Raw genomic sequence first — 13252 nt, 5'->3', positions numbered from 1 at the left:
CGGCTACAAAGGAAATCTACAAAACTTCCTCAGAAACTCCGCAGTTACAGAAAAAGTCGACCTGGGACCACTGCTTCACCAGAGCAGTCGCTCTACCAATTGAGCTAACCAGGAGGGAAATTATGGTAGGGTGAGAGTGAAATGACCAATAACTCGAAGTGGGAACAGTGTTGGTAAAATAAGGACAAACCAACACTGTTCCCACTTCGAGCTATTAGCTAAATCACTCTCGCCCTACCATAAGCATACCGTTCCTGTTAGGTCAGCTGGTAGAGCGACTGCTCCGGTGAAGCGGCGGTCCCTGGCTCGAACCCCGGACCAGGACGAATTTTAAGTGACTGCGAAGTTTCGGAGACAGCTGTATAGCTTTCCTTTGTAGCCGTATGACTGCGCTTGGGTGGATGCCAGTGGGCAATTCCTTTAACTTGTGATTGATTGTGCACACTGACTTTCATGTAGCAGAGGCATCAGCGCTTTGCAAAATCTTCAAGAGCTTTTCAGGGGTCGAAAAAAACTACCTGGGCCACCTCTTTGTCCCTGTATTGTTTCGCCGTGTTTTCTACATTCAAACTTGGCCGGGACATAACTGTCGCCTTGTAGTCATGAGCCTTAATTACGTACCTATTCTTGGGTGAATAGGTACGTACCTATTCCTGCTACACTCCGCCCGAGTCTATGGTCGCTCTTGGTGGCTCGCATCACCCACTTGTTGAGTGGCTATCACACCGTGGGCGAGCTGCAGCCACAACGTACTCATCTGAACCAGCGAGCTGGACCCGTGAGGCGTAACAGTTTTCTCGCTCTGTCTCTCATTGTTCGAATTGCAGTAGACGCCCGTGATAAAAGCAAGGTCCCTGCTGTTCGGGCATTCGAAGACAAACGACAGAGATAACTTGCAAGCGTTTTGTACTGACGGTGCTACGAGCACTAATGAGCACTTCTGTTCGCATGCACGTATGACTTGAGGCTTTAGTGTTTCGTATGCACTTCAGGGCTTCTTAGAGTCGTACTGTCGTTTGTTTATGGCTGTTGTCTGCGTGAGGCCATGGTGAAAGGAAAACAATGGAGAGGCTCCCGCACTCCGAGCAGCGTTGAAAAAAGCGTGCCGGAAGCCATGTGTTTTTTTTTTTTGAAAAGGAGCACTCTTGAAATGGGGACCCACCCAACCATTCTATGCATTAAACGCCTCCCTCTCCCTCTCTCCCTCTTTCTATATGGAACACAACAACAACAACGTAGTCATGGCAACGACGCCCACAGCAAGCTCGGCCACTGGGCTGACCGAGGTGGAAGAGGTTTTTCCGCGGTATGAATGACACCTTCTGGTGTGATGACCAAATATGATCGGTGCTGTGGTCCGACTGTGTGTCCCACTCCTTGCAAAGGGCTGGTGTTCCCGGCAACTCTCAAGCATTTCAATCCTCAATTCGACGGGCGGTGCTCACACTGTGGGGAGGTGTCGGACACCTACCACATGGTGTGGGCCTGCCAGCAGAACCCATCCCTACCCCCTATCCCAAACCCCACCCGAGAGGACTGGGAGGCGACCCTGTCCGGCTGCTGCACCCTCCAGGCCCAAAGGGCCTTAACGCAGCGTGCCCGGGCTGCGGCAACCGCCAATGGGGTGCCTGACTAGGCATCCCCACCTAGTGGTTGTAAGGGCGTGACCCTTCAGGTCACGGACCCCAACACCTCTCTCTATAATTAATAAATGTTTTTACCACCACCACCATGCATCAATTGACCTTGGCTTCAAAACACCGCCTTCTGCTCTTCCTTCAACACGCACAAAGGCTTCGTTTTTCTGTCAGCGTGATGGTGGGGACTGTATTGATGAACACAAAGACGATTTCTTATGTCAGCGCAGTTTTACTGCGGTTCGAGCGGGGTGGGACGCATTGGCAGGTTTGTACGAATTTTCCAGGCTATTAGGAGCTGCGCTGGTGACCTGAGTCCATCCAGTGATGTGCTACGAGCGTCCATGAGGACCGAAAAAAAAGTCATTTAATCCTGTAACGCTTTTAGTATAGTGATCGCTTTATTGTCTGTATGGACCTTTCTACAAATCCATTAGACCTCGGGTAATAGGGAAAACTATGGTTGTGTCCAGATCCTGCTCACACTACACATCACATGCTGGGTGCGCTAGCTGCTGGTGCAAATCTATACATAGCAGTCATTATGGTACATAGATGGAGCAGCTGCTCGCAAAAATCTTACAGGGCTGAGAGCCTCTGCATTACGAAAACGTTCGCATTTTGGAAACACCGTGTTAAGCAGTGACAGGAAAAAAATGGCTCTTGTGTGCCCGCCTGCCATCTGCTGCCATATGCCGTTGCGAGAGGCTTGAGCGAGAAAGAAGAAGCCGCCTGCTTCCGTCCTCAGTTCACAACACCGGCGCAGCCATGCTGCCCCAGTACAGAAGGCTCTCCGGCCCTGGTTTGGGTTCTGGCTCCTCGAGATGTGCGCTGTCCCCAACGCGTCAGTTTTCGTACATGAGGTCGTCGCCAGAACCCGGTTCCGGAGGCAGCAGGTTCATGGAAGACGGAAAGGGGTCCACCTCTCCGCGCTCTGGCCGCGTGTCTGTGGCGTCCGGCGCGACCAGGGCGGTGCCGCCTTCAGGGTCGACCGAAGAGTCTTCCGCGGTGCGCGTCGATGACACAACACTGGCATCGAACGCATCGCGCTCAACGTTTCGCGAGGAATACACCTCGATTACTCTGCCGGACAAGTAAGCTTCTAGCACTCTCTATGATGCTATTCTCCGAGTACTATGTGGGTATAGGCGAATGAAATCGCGCGGGAGATTAAGGCACATTACCTGTGTAAAGCTCGTGCAGCAAGTTCTTAAACATTTTGCGCTTTGTGGAAGCAAGACAGGGACGGATGGAAACACAGCTGACATGCACAAGACATAGGCATATCCAACGTTCTTAGACAAAGATTTTGAATAATGAAATATTGTAAGGTATTGTTATCGAATATTGAAGGTAATGCTCCATTCTTCCTATTCGCAGCAAAATCTTTCTTTCAAATTGTTTCCATCAATCACATCGAGCAGTTATAACTGCCATAGAATACTGATGTGGAACGCTTTTGACGACAGCAAAAACACTAATGGCAAAAAATCCAAGCCTGCCGACGGGAGATATGCGGATATATTGATTGTTATAGTGAAATCTTATTGTATATTGAAAAAAATTGCGCTCATAAACTGGTTCCCGTTCAAGAATGATCTTGTACAGAATTGTTTGGGTATGACTCAGGAGAGAGTGGGAGAAAACGCGACACGGAGCAAAACTCGTTATTTTCTTACATAGCGACCCCTAAGTTTTATATGAGCCATAATATTAACTTCATATTAGATGTTATAATCCGCCACATGTTGACAGCAGTCTAGTTTACGTTTGACCAGGTTAACCTCTTCTAAGTGGAGAAAGAAATTACCGAGTGAGCCTTGATCAACAAGAAAGCGGTAGAAAAGGCACGAAAATCTGCACGCTACATTAACGCAAGTGTTATTATAATTGCACATTTGTCTTATCTTATGCAAAGTTTAAGAGTTTTTGCGCCACGGTTTAAGGAAGGCTTATTTTAGTAGCGGGCTACGTGTGAGGCAAAACACGACGTTGTGATGCTCTGGAGGGACTATATGTAATGGTTTTACAGCTTGTTATGAATCTCTGCCCGTCTTCTCTCGCTCTCTAGAATGGTCAGAATGTACAAAAGAAAAACAATGAATGGCGACTAGCGCGCAGAAAACAAGTTGAAAGCTGTGGAACGACGGGCGCAGCGCCGGTGCATGCCTTCAAGTGTTTTGGTGATCCCGAAAGCGCCTGCCACAGAACAGTAAATAAAATGAGAAAACATGAGAGACAAATTGTGTACAAGTGTTGCGAACCTCAGCGTCGTACTCTGCACGGGGTGCACGAACAGCTATTCGTACAGTGCACTCAGGCAATGGTGCCAGTTCTGTTCGCTCCGATACATTAATGTCTGGAACCTTCTGTGCACGCGCTACGAATCGAACCAAATCGCATGACCGTTTAATACGGCTCAAAAACCATCGCGTAATCAGGCTACACGTAGAGCCCGGCAGTAGAACTCCGTAAACTATAGTGCGTCATGGATAAAAAAAAATTGGCAGTGGCTTAGCTCGGCTATGCCAGGATATACGTAGCGGAAGCTAAGGCATAGCTTGGTTAGCCTTGGTTAATCTTGATTACAAGTCCAGGTTAGTCTGATTGTCTGCCTAGTTGTTGTCACGTGGTCCGTCACGCGTTTGGTCACGTGGTGCGGTGAGACCCCGGTGGGAATGCGAGCATGGCGAAACTGCGAGTTCGTGGCCAATGTAGATTTCACTACAAATCAGTGCCAGGTTCTATCTGAGCACAGTGTCTGTCTTTCGAATGGGCACAAAGATTGTATAGATGTCCATGGAGCCAACGTTGCTAGAATTCATTGCACGGATGAGTAATATTTTGATTTTGGAAGGGTGTGTGTGTGTCATTTTGTTCAATGGGGTGGCACAAAATGCAACATTCTGAAGTTTTAAATTTATTAAATTTTACCTTGTTGCTATTCAAGTGGCTTTTTTTTCATATTTGGTGAGCGGGATGACAGGACAGCAGGGCATAATCCGGCGGTATTTGTTTTTGATATTTATTTTTAAAAATAATGGCGACGATTTGCAAATTAGTGTATCGTTTTCCCCACTTTCCCCTAGTAGCGGTGGGGGTGATAATGTTAGTTGTAGTAGCAGCATGGCGTTAGTGGCAGTGGTGGTAATATAGCAGTAGCAAAGGGAGGAGGGGGTATAGTTGTACTAGTCGCAGTAGGAGGAGAATGTGTAGCAGTATTAGTATAGTACAGAAGCAGCGTATTATAATGTTTGCAACGGGCGGCGTTAGTCTTGGAACAGATCGCTTCCAACGTAAGCTTACAACATAGACCGGCCCAACGTCTCGCGCGCTTGATCTGTGTTTCTCTTCGTTAACGTTCCATTTTTCACATAGTGCTAAACGTTCTAAAGACCACCAGCTATAGCCTGAGTCCTTGCTCTTTTGACCAGTAAACCCACAGCTTCAACGGGTTCCCCTCTTGCTTCGTAACTGCTATAGTGAGAAGCCATAACAGGTTTATTCCGAACATAAATATAACAACTAACCCTCAAAACCCATAGTTCACAAATACACTCAGACGCCTTGAAAATAAAAAGAAGCGTCTTTTCCGATCGGCCAAGTTGCTTCCTAGTCAGGACGCTTGGAACAAATATAACGCAGCCGAAAAAACGTACTTATCAAGTATTCGAGAAGCCAAGCGCACCTTTTTCAGCTCCGATCTGCCTAAAATGTTGTCAACTAACCCCCGTAGGTTCTGGCAAGTCATTAACCCCCAGCACACACGAACTATTTCCCTCAACGATGGTTCGGGTGAAACTGTATGCGAAAAAGAATGCGCCAATATGTTCAACGCAGCCTTTTCTTCCGTGTTTACTAATGAAACAGATCCGACATTTCCTCCAAACGCCCCAGTTATTCAAGATACTATGCCTTCTCTTACATTTTCTTCAGCAGGAATTTCGTCACTAATTGAAAACATTAAACTTTCATCCTCTGCAGGAACTGACAATATCAACGCTAAAATACTGATTAATACCAAAGATATATGTTCATCTCTGTTGTGCTTGTTATTCGCTCAGTCACTCTTCACAGGTCAACTGCCCATAGACTGGAAAATTGGGAAGGTAGTTCCAGTCTGCAAATCATGTAACAAGAACTCTCTCTAACTAGTATTCCCTGCAAAATCATGGAACACGTCATCTATACCCATATCATGGCATTCCTTGATTCGAACAACTTTTTTCAACCTGCTCAGCACGGGTTTCGTCGGGGTTATTCCTGCGAGACCCAACTTGCTACGTTCATTCACGATCTGCATGCTAACCTTGATTGTAATCTACAGACTGACATCGTATTTTTAGATTTTGCAAAAGCTTTTGATAAAGTATCCCATATACGCCTCCTGATAAAACTTTCCCAATTAAATTTGCACCCACATATTTTTTGAAGTGGATTGAAGAGTTTTTAACTAATCGTACGCAGTTTGTCTCCGTTAACAATAAGAACTCTAACTCACTCCTAGTAACGTCAGGCGTTCCACAGGGATCTGTGCTTGGGCCACTACTGTTTCTCGTGTACATTAATGATCTGCCTTCAAACGTAACATCTAACATACGCATGTTCGCTGACGACTGTGTACTTTATCGTGCTATTCTCTCCACTGCTGACCAATCTTCTCTTCAAAATGATCTCAATGCTGTTCAGGAGTGGTGTAATAAGTCGCTAATGAAACTTAACCCACGTAAATGTAATCTTTTGTCCATCAGCCGCCGCCGTAATCCTCTAATTTTCTCTTACGAAATATTAGAAGTTCCCGTACAACTAGTTCAGTGATAAAAGTACCTAGGCATAACAATTTCTAGCGATCTTTCTTGGAGCTTGCATGTTACTAACATAATATCGTCAGCAAACAAGACGCTAGGTTTCCTCAAGCGCCATCTTCACCATGCTCCAAAACATGTCAAGTTGTTAGCTTACAAATCATTCGTCAGGTCCAAACTAGAATTTGCATCGCCCATTTGGAATCCTCATCAAGCTTACCTCATCAATGCCCTCGAATTTGTTCAAAATCGCGCTGCTCGCTTCATTCATTCATCTTACTCTTATGACATCAGCGTTTCCTCCTTAAAAACAGCATCCAGATTATCACCCTTATCGCTCCGCCGTCGCATTGCCAGCCTGTCTTTATTTCACAAATTCTTCCACAGCCCTATGCACGTCGCACCTTATATTCTTCCCCCAGCACGCATATCTCATCGCACCAGCCATCACCTACAAGTTGCCCGTCCACGCTCACGCACCGTCACTTTTTCTAATTCCTTCTTTCCTCGTGCAGCCGCAGACTGGAACGGCCTTCCAAACAACGTTGCCATCATCACTTGCCCAAGTCTTTTCGCTGAAAATGTAAAAACTTTCCTGTTATTGTGAATCTGTGCTTTTAATTGTTGCCACCCCTTATGTAACACCCCTCTTAAAAAAAATAAAAGGGGCCTTTAAGGTAATAAAATGAAATGAAATGAAAAGCTGAAATATCCAACATATTCACAGGGCCCTTCGTTTTCAGGCAAAACCGACTTGTATTTCAATCACGAGCTGATCTATGAAAATCGTGTCAAAACTGATTTCTATCCGAATAGGCCACTTTTGATTATGTCACCGGCCAACGGAAGCGCCGTATTTAAACTTATTCCCCGAAGCAACTTCAGGGTAGTCTCGGCGATTATAAGTCTATCTCTACCCTTCCCATGGAGGGACTTGCTTCTCTTCAGCATGACTTGTCGTCCTGTTCGCGTCGTTGTATATCACTCGGCCGCTATTCCACAGTAATGACATCCACCCCTAATGCCGTTTGCGTTCCAAGTGGCGTCTGTGGCGTGCAGAATGTTTTCTTTTTTTTTTGCAGCGAACGTACTAAGGTGGAAAGGTATGCCATGAAAGCGAAAGTGCTGTGTACGTTGATTGGAATGTGAGGAATGTGAACACGCGAAAGAAACAAGGCACAATGAGATTCGAAAGCACCCACTTGATGCAACCTGCCATATATCCTCTTCAAAACTGAGCAAGCAAAAGTTTAGCTTTTTGACGGCTTCTCTCATGTCTCGGTGTTCTCATGAATGTGCACTAAACATTTGGCAGCCAAAACTTCTCCATGCCTTGTGCTACCGGTCTTTATGCCACCGGAAACATGCAATACGTATATTTAGTCAAATACATACGTCTCCGCATGGTGAGGTGCAAAAACTTGAAATTCTATAGACCATTAGGTATGGCATGTTGATTTAGATAAAGCAACCAACTTGGAAGGCTGATCAGAGCGCCGTATTGCTGCACAGTACTTGAACCCTCATCATGAACACACGATTACCCTCAAAGACGAATCAGGCATGGCTATGACCGACTCTGAGTGCGCTACTTTATTCAACGCAGCGTTCTCATCCGTCTTTACTAATGAAACCGATACGCAACTTCATACATCTAATTTACTCTTTGAGCATGCTATGCCGGTAGTCGCATTTTCCTCACTGGGTATTGCGCCCTTAATTAGAAACATGGAAATCTCATCTTCATCTGGTGTAGACAATATTAACTCGAAACTTCTAAAGAACACTAATGATATTTGTGCCGAGTTCTTATGCTTACTTTTTACCCAGTCACTCTCAACAGGACAACTACCGGACGATTGGAAAACTGGAAAGGTCGTTCCGGTCTACAAATCAGGTAACAAAGATTCGCCGTTAAATTACCGACCCATTTCCCTTACTAGTGTGCCCTGCAAACTAATGGAACACGTCATCTATACTCATATTATAAACTTCCTCGACTCGAACAATTTTTTCCATTCGTCTCAACACGGTTTTCGGAAAGGTTTTTCTTGTGAAACGCAGCTAGCCCTATTCATTCATGATTTACATGCTAATCTCGATTCTAACCTACAGACCGACGCCATTTTCCTGGATTTTGCAAAAGCATTTGACAAGGTACCTCATAAACGCTTAATCCTAAAACTTTCCCGTTTGAACTTGCTCCCCGACATAGTAAAATGGATAGAAGAATTCCTGACTAATCGCTCACAGTTTGTCGTTGTTAACAATCAAAATTCCAATCCGCTACCAGTAACATCAGGCGTCCCTCAAGGTTCTGTACTAGGCCCGCTTCTATTCCTAATTTATATTAATGACTTACCGACCAATGTGTGCTCTAATATTCGCATGTTTGCGGACGACTGCGTCGTTTATCGCACAGTTACTAACGCCTCCGACCCAACATACCTTCAAGATGACCTAAACCGCATACAGGAATGGTGCGACCGTTGGCTAATGGAACTGAACCCTCATAAATGTAAACGTTTGTCCTTCCACCGCCGCCGTAACCCGCTTGATTTCCCATATGTAGTCGCTAACGTTCACCTGCAGTCCGTTTCATCATACAAATACCTAGGCGTCACACTGTGTAACAACTTATCATGGGCTACACACGTTACTAACGTCATTTCCTCGGCTAATAAAACTCTCGGATTCTTACGACGTCATCTTCGCCACGCCCCACAACAGGTAAAATTACTAGCATATAAAACTCTTGTCAGGTCAAAGTTAGATTACGCGTCGCCAGTTTGGAACCCTCATCAAGTTTACCTTATCAATGCGCTCGAGTCACTTCAAAACAGAGCAGCCAGATTCATTCATTCCTCCTATTCGTACGATATCAGTGTAACATCTTTAAAAGCGGAATCCAGTTTAGCGCCCCTTTCACTTCGTCGTCGTATTTCTAGCCTCTGCCTATACCATAAATTTTACCATAGTTCGCTGAGCTGCGCTCCCTACATTGCCCCGCCAGCCGGCATATCCCACCACATTCGTCATCCTTTCCAAGTGTTTCGCCCCCGTGCCCGTACTGTTACCTGTGCCGCTTCTTTTTTTCACCGTGTTTCTGTAGACTGGAACGACCTCTCCAATGACATCGCTACCATCTCATGCCCATCCACATTCGCCGAAGCTGTTACCAACCATTTTTCAACATAACACTTGTTCATTTGACTGTATGTACCCACCCCTTATGTAATACCCCCAGTGGGTCTTTAAGGTATTAAAATAAAAAAAAATGAAATGAAATGAAATGACTTCATGGAAGCATAGAGAGTACCGTGTGATTTACAATATCACTTAAACCGCGGAAGTGCGTTCTTGCCTTTAAAAAAAAAACAGATTTGCGTGGTCATTGTGCGCAAGGTCTTACTAAAATATAGCTTGTTGCGGAAATTAGAAGATGTTAACGCATTTCTGTCCTGCAACAAAACGAGTGGTCACGAATAATCTTTTCGGTAGGTAGAAAAACAACCTGAGAAGAACATAACTTTTTCATCGGTTCTTTGAGAAACCAGATTTATATCCCATTCGCAACTTGAATCCGAGTTGTGTCCTCCTAAGTTCTAAAACAAGTTAAACCGGAAAACTAAGGGCTTTAGTATCAGCGTATTGCGATAACCAAGCGATGCCTATAGCCGTTGCCTATAGGCGATGCCTATAAGCGATGACTATAGCGTATAGAAACGTATAGCGGTAGGCGATGCCTATACCCTGGTACAAACTATGCACTTTCATTCCGCAGTTGGCCGCAGTTAAAGCTGTAAGCTACTCAGTTTGCAACGTATGAGCGTACAGCATCTGGTAATAGGATTATAAAGTTTTAAAATATATTACCCCAGTTCAAATGACCGTAGTTCAGGGACTAGTAAAACGTTTTCCTTGGCATTCCATTGTCTCCGGCCTCGGACTTGGTCACCGTGAGGGCATGGGAAGTGAGACTGCTGCGATGACACCTTCTACGTACGACGGGGAACATGCTCCGTTCAGGCGTGCAGGACACTTCTAGCTGTACAGCAAGAGACATAATAATTATCACTGGGATGAAAGCGTGTTCTTACGTCTCTGCTGTCTTTTGATGCAAGGCGCGTTTAGTTTGACCACAGCCTCATCGAAGCAGAGGAATGACTTGTCAGTGAGTCTGGCTATACGACTGGGCCAGCTTTACAGCGACGTAGAATGTGTGCGAGTTCCCGTGCTCAGAATAATTTGATTAACACACATAACTGAACCCGGACCCGATAAGTTCATTTGTAACTCAACAAGTTGCCATCGGAGGGCCGTATTGTCGCGTGTATTTTTATCACAGAGCGAGAAAATAGTGGTGAATTAAAAAGTAGCAAGACATTGGTTGACAGAGGTTGTGGAATTATGGGGGCAGTCTTCCGCACCGCTCAACGGAACAAAGCGGTTAAGCTCAGATACTGTTTATTACATGTGCAAATAATACACAGAACTGGCCAGCTAGCTACAAAACAACGGGGCATTGCTCGGAAGTAGAAGGCTACGTAGGAATGGCTTCTGACTTACAGGTTGTGGCAGGGGCGCGACTTCGGAGGTTTCGGCGGCGAACGCTTGTACTCGCCGATAATGGCGGCCGGGTTTTTCCGTGCGCGCGTGCGCGCCGCATTTATGAGGCAAAGCCATCCTGAAAGCGATCCTGTCTCGTAACCAGTGAACGCTGCTATGGCTATACATTGTTGCGTGTTTTCGCAGGCCTCACCGCAGCAGAAGTATTCCAAGTTCAAGTGGCACAAGTGCTCCTACTTCAAGCTCCACAAGTGCTGCAATATCAAGAAGCAGCTACGAGGGCACACCCAAAGGTGCCAGGTTGGCGCCAGACTTGACGTCCTCGGATGCCGACTGGGAAGTTCGTCGGCTGGGCCTGTACTGGATCCGGACGCTGACTGTCTGTTGCCTGGTGTGTGCCGGCGCGGTCGCCTCCGCCATGCTTTTGCAGATATCCATCAGCAAGATGGAGGGCAAGGAGAGCGAGCCGCCTGAGCCGTGGTTGAGACTACAGACAAGCCTGCCATACGATACCAGCTTCAGGATCGTATACGTGACGAAGAAGCAAACAACCGAAGGACGAGAGAGTTCTTCCGACGACTGGACAACAAGAAGGCCGCCCTTTACGTTCCCGCCGCAGGATACCAGCGAGGCAGATCAACCTGACACCAGCATTAAAGAGACACCTGCGACGCCGGCGGAAACCAGCGATACCATCGGCGAGACGGCCACCAGTGAGTTGGCCACCGGTGCGTCGGCCGGCAATGAGTCGGCCACAGACGAGTCGTCCACCGGCGAGTTAACCACCGGGGAGTTGACCAGCGGCGAGTTGACAACCGTCACGTCGGCCACCGGTGAGTCGGCAGGCGATGAGTCGACCGGCGATAAGTCGGCCACAGAAAAGTCGCCCACCGGCGAGTTGACCACCGGCGAGTTGACCACCAGCGAGTTGACCACCGGGGAGTTGACCACCAGCGAGTTGACCACCGGGGAGTTGACCAGCGGCGAGTTGACCACCGGCGAGTTGACCACCAGCGAGTTGACCACCGGGGAATTGACCAGCGGCGAGTTGACAACCGTCGCGTCGGCCACCGGTGAGTCGGCCACAGACAAGTTGTCCACCGGCGAGTTGACCACCAGCGAGTTGACCAGTGGCGAGTTGACAACCGTCGCGTCGGCCACCGGTGAGTCGGCCGGTGATGAGTCGACCACAGACAAGTCGTCCACCGGCGAGTTGACAACCGCCGCATCGGCCACAGGCGAGTCGATCGCCGGCGAGTTGACCACCACCCCATCGAGCGCCGATGACTCAACCTCTGGAGGGTCGACCCCCAGCGAGTCGGCCGCAAGCACCACCACAGCAGCAGAAGCGACCACGACTGAGAGTAAAAACAGCACCACAGAAGCCACTAACGCTGCTGAACAACGGAAGAGGAGAAACGCGGATCAAGCGAGGCTGGGATGGAAACATACGCAGTGGTGACTCTGGAGTGGCTTCTGTGGACCACCCATGTTAGGGACACGGGACAAACATGTCGACAGCAGAGACAAGTCCGTAACCTGTTGTAAATGTCACAAAAGATGAGACTCCACAGCTGCCGTCGGGCGATGCGGCTGCTGACAGTAGTTATTTGCAGCGGACCCCTGCCAGTGGCAGTAAAGGCCTCTGATCTCGCCACCCTCAGCTGTCGTTAATAGCAATGATTTCGGTGGAATATTTTTTGAAGCCGAAATTCCCCAAAAGCACTCGATTGCTACTTTTATGGCAGTTTAAGTAACACATTATTCCGCGTTTCCCTGCAGCAGGTGTCCTCAAATGTTCAAACAGATTTATTTTTGGCATTATCGGAGTGGCAATCAACCTACAACAGATCCAAGAGTCTTCGCTGTTTGATTTCAATTATTTGCGACAGGGGTTATTTCATAAACTACGTTGCAGCTTTCAAAGTGCAACACTATATGGCAAGCTTCTCCAGGCCCGACTTGGGAACCGACGCGACGTGAATGTACAACGACCGATCGTGGGAAGCACACCTTTTCTTTTTTTTTATACGCCACTCCAAGACCCGACCGCGGCGGCCGCGTTTCGATGGAGGCGAAACGCAAAATGCGCCCGTGTGCTGTGCGATGTCAGTGCACGTTAAAAATCCCTAGGTCGTCGAAGTTATTCCGGAGCCCTCCACTACGGCACCTATTTCTCTTTCTTCTTTCGCTCCCACCTTCCCCCCTTCCTTTAAGGCGCGGTTCGGGTGTCCACCGACA

At 47.3% G+C, this 13252-nt stretch overlaps 1 protein-coding gene across 1 annotated transcript; it reads left to right on the top strand.

Annotated features, from left to right (window-relative positions):
* Positions 1-2364: 2364 nt before the first annotated feature.
* Positions 2365-12473, top strand: LOC144123949 (uncharacterized). The gene is made up of 2 exons (XM_077656655.1): positions 2365-2731; positions 11198-12473. Exons 1-2 carry the CDS (start codon positions 2406-2408, stop codon positions 12471-12473), a joined length of 1602 nt encoding a protein of 533 aa, XP_077512781.1. The 5' UTR covers positions 2365-2405.
* Positions 12474-13252: the final 779 nt, after the last annotated feature.

The sequence above is a fragment of the Amblyomma americanum genome, chromosome 3, assembly GCF_052857255.1.
Source record: "Amblyomma americanum isolate KBUSLIRL-KWMA chromosome 3, ASM5285725v1, whole genome shotgun sequence".
In the NCBI taxonomy this organism is placed as follows: Eukaryota; Metazoa; Arthropoda; class Arachnida; order Ixodida; family Ixodidae; genus Amblyomma; species Amblyomma americanum.
This window is presented reverse-complemented; position numbering and strand designations above follow the sequence as displayed.

Excerpts from the sequence above, each read along its gene's own strand:
- LOC144123949 (XM_077656655.1), top strand. The coding sequence starts at position 2,406 with ATGCTGCCCCAGTACAGAAGGCTCTCCGGCCCTGGTTTGGGTTCTGGC. Across the intron at positions 2,732-11,197 it reads TCGATTACTCTGCCGGACAA|GCCTCACCGCAGCAGAAGTA; the intron begins GTAAGCTTCTAG and ends GTGTTTTCGCAG.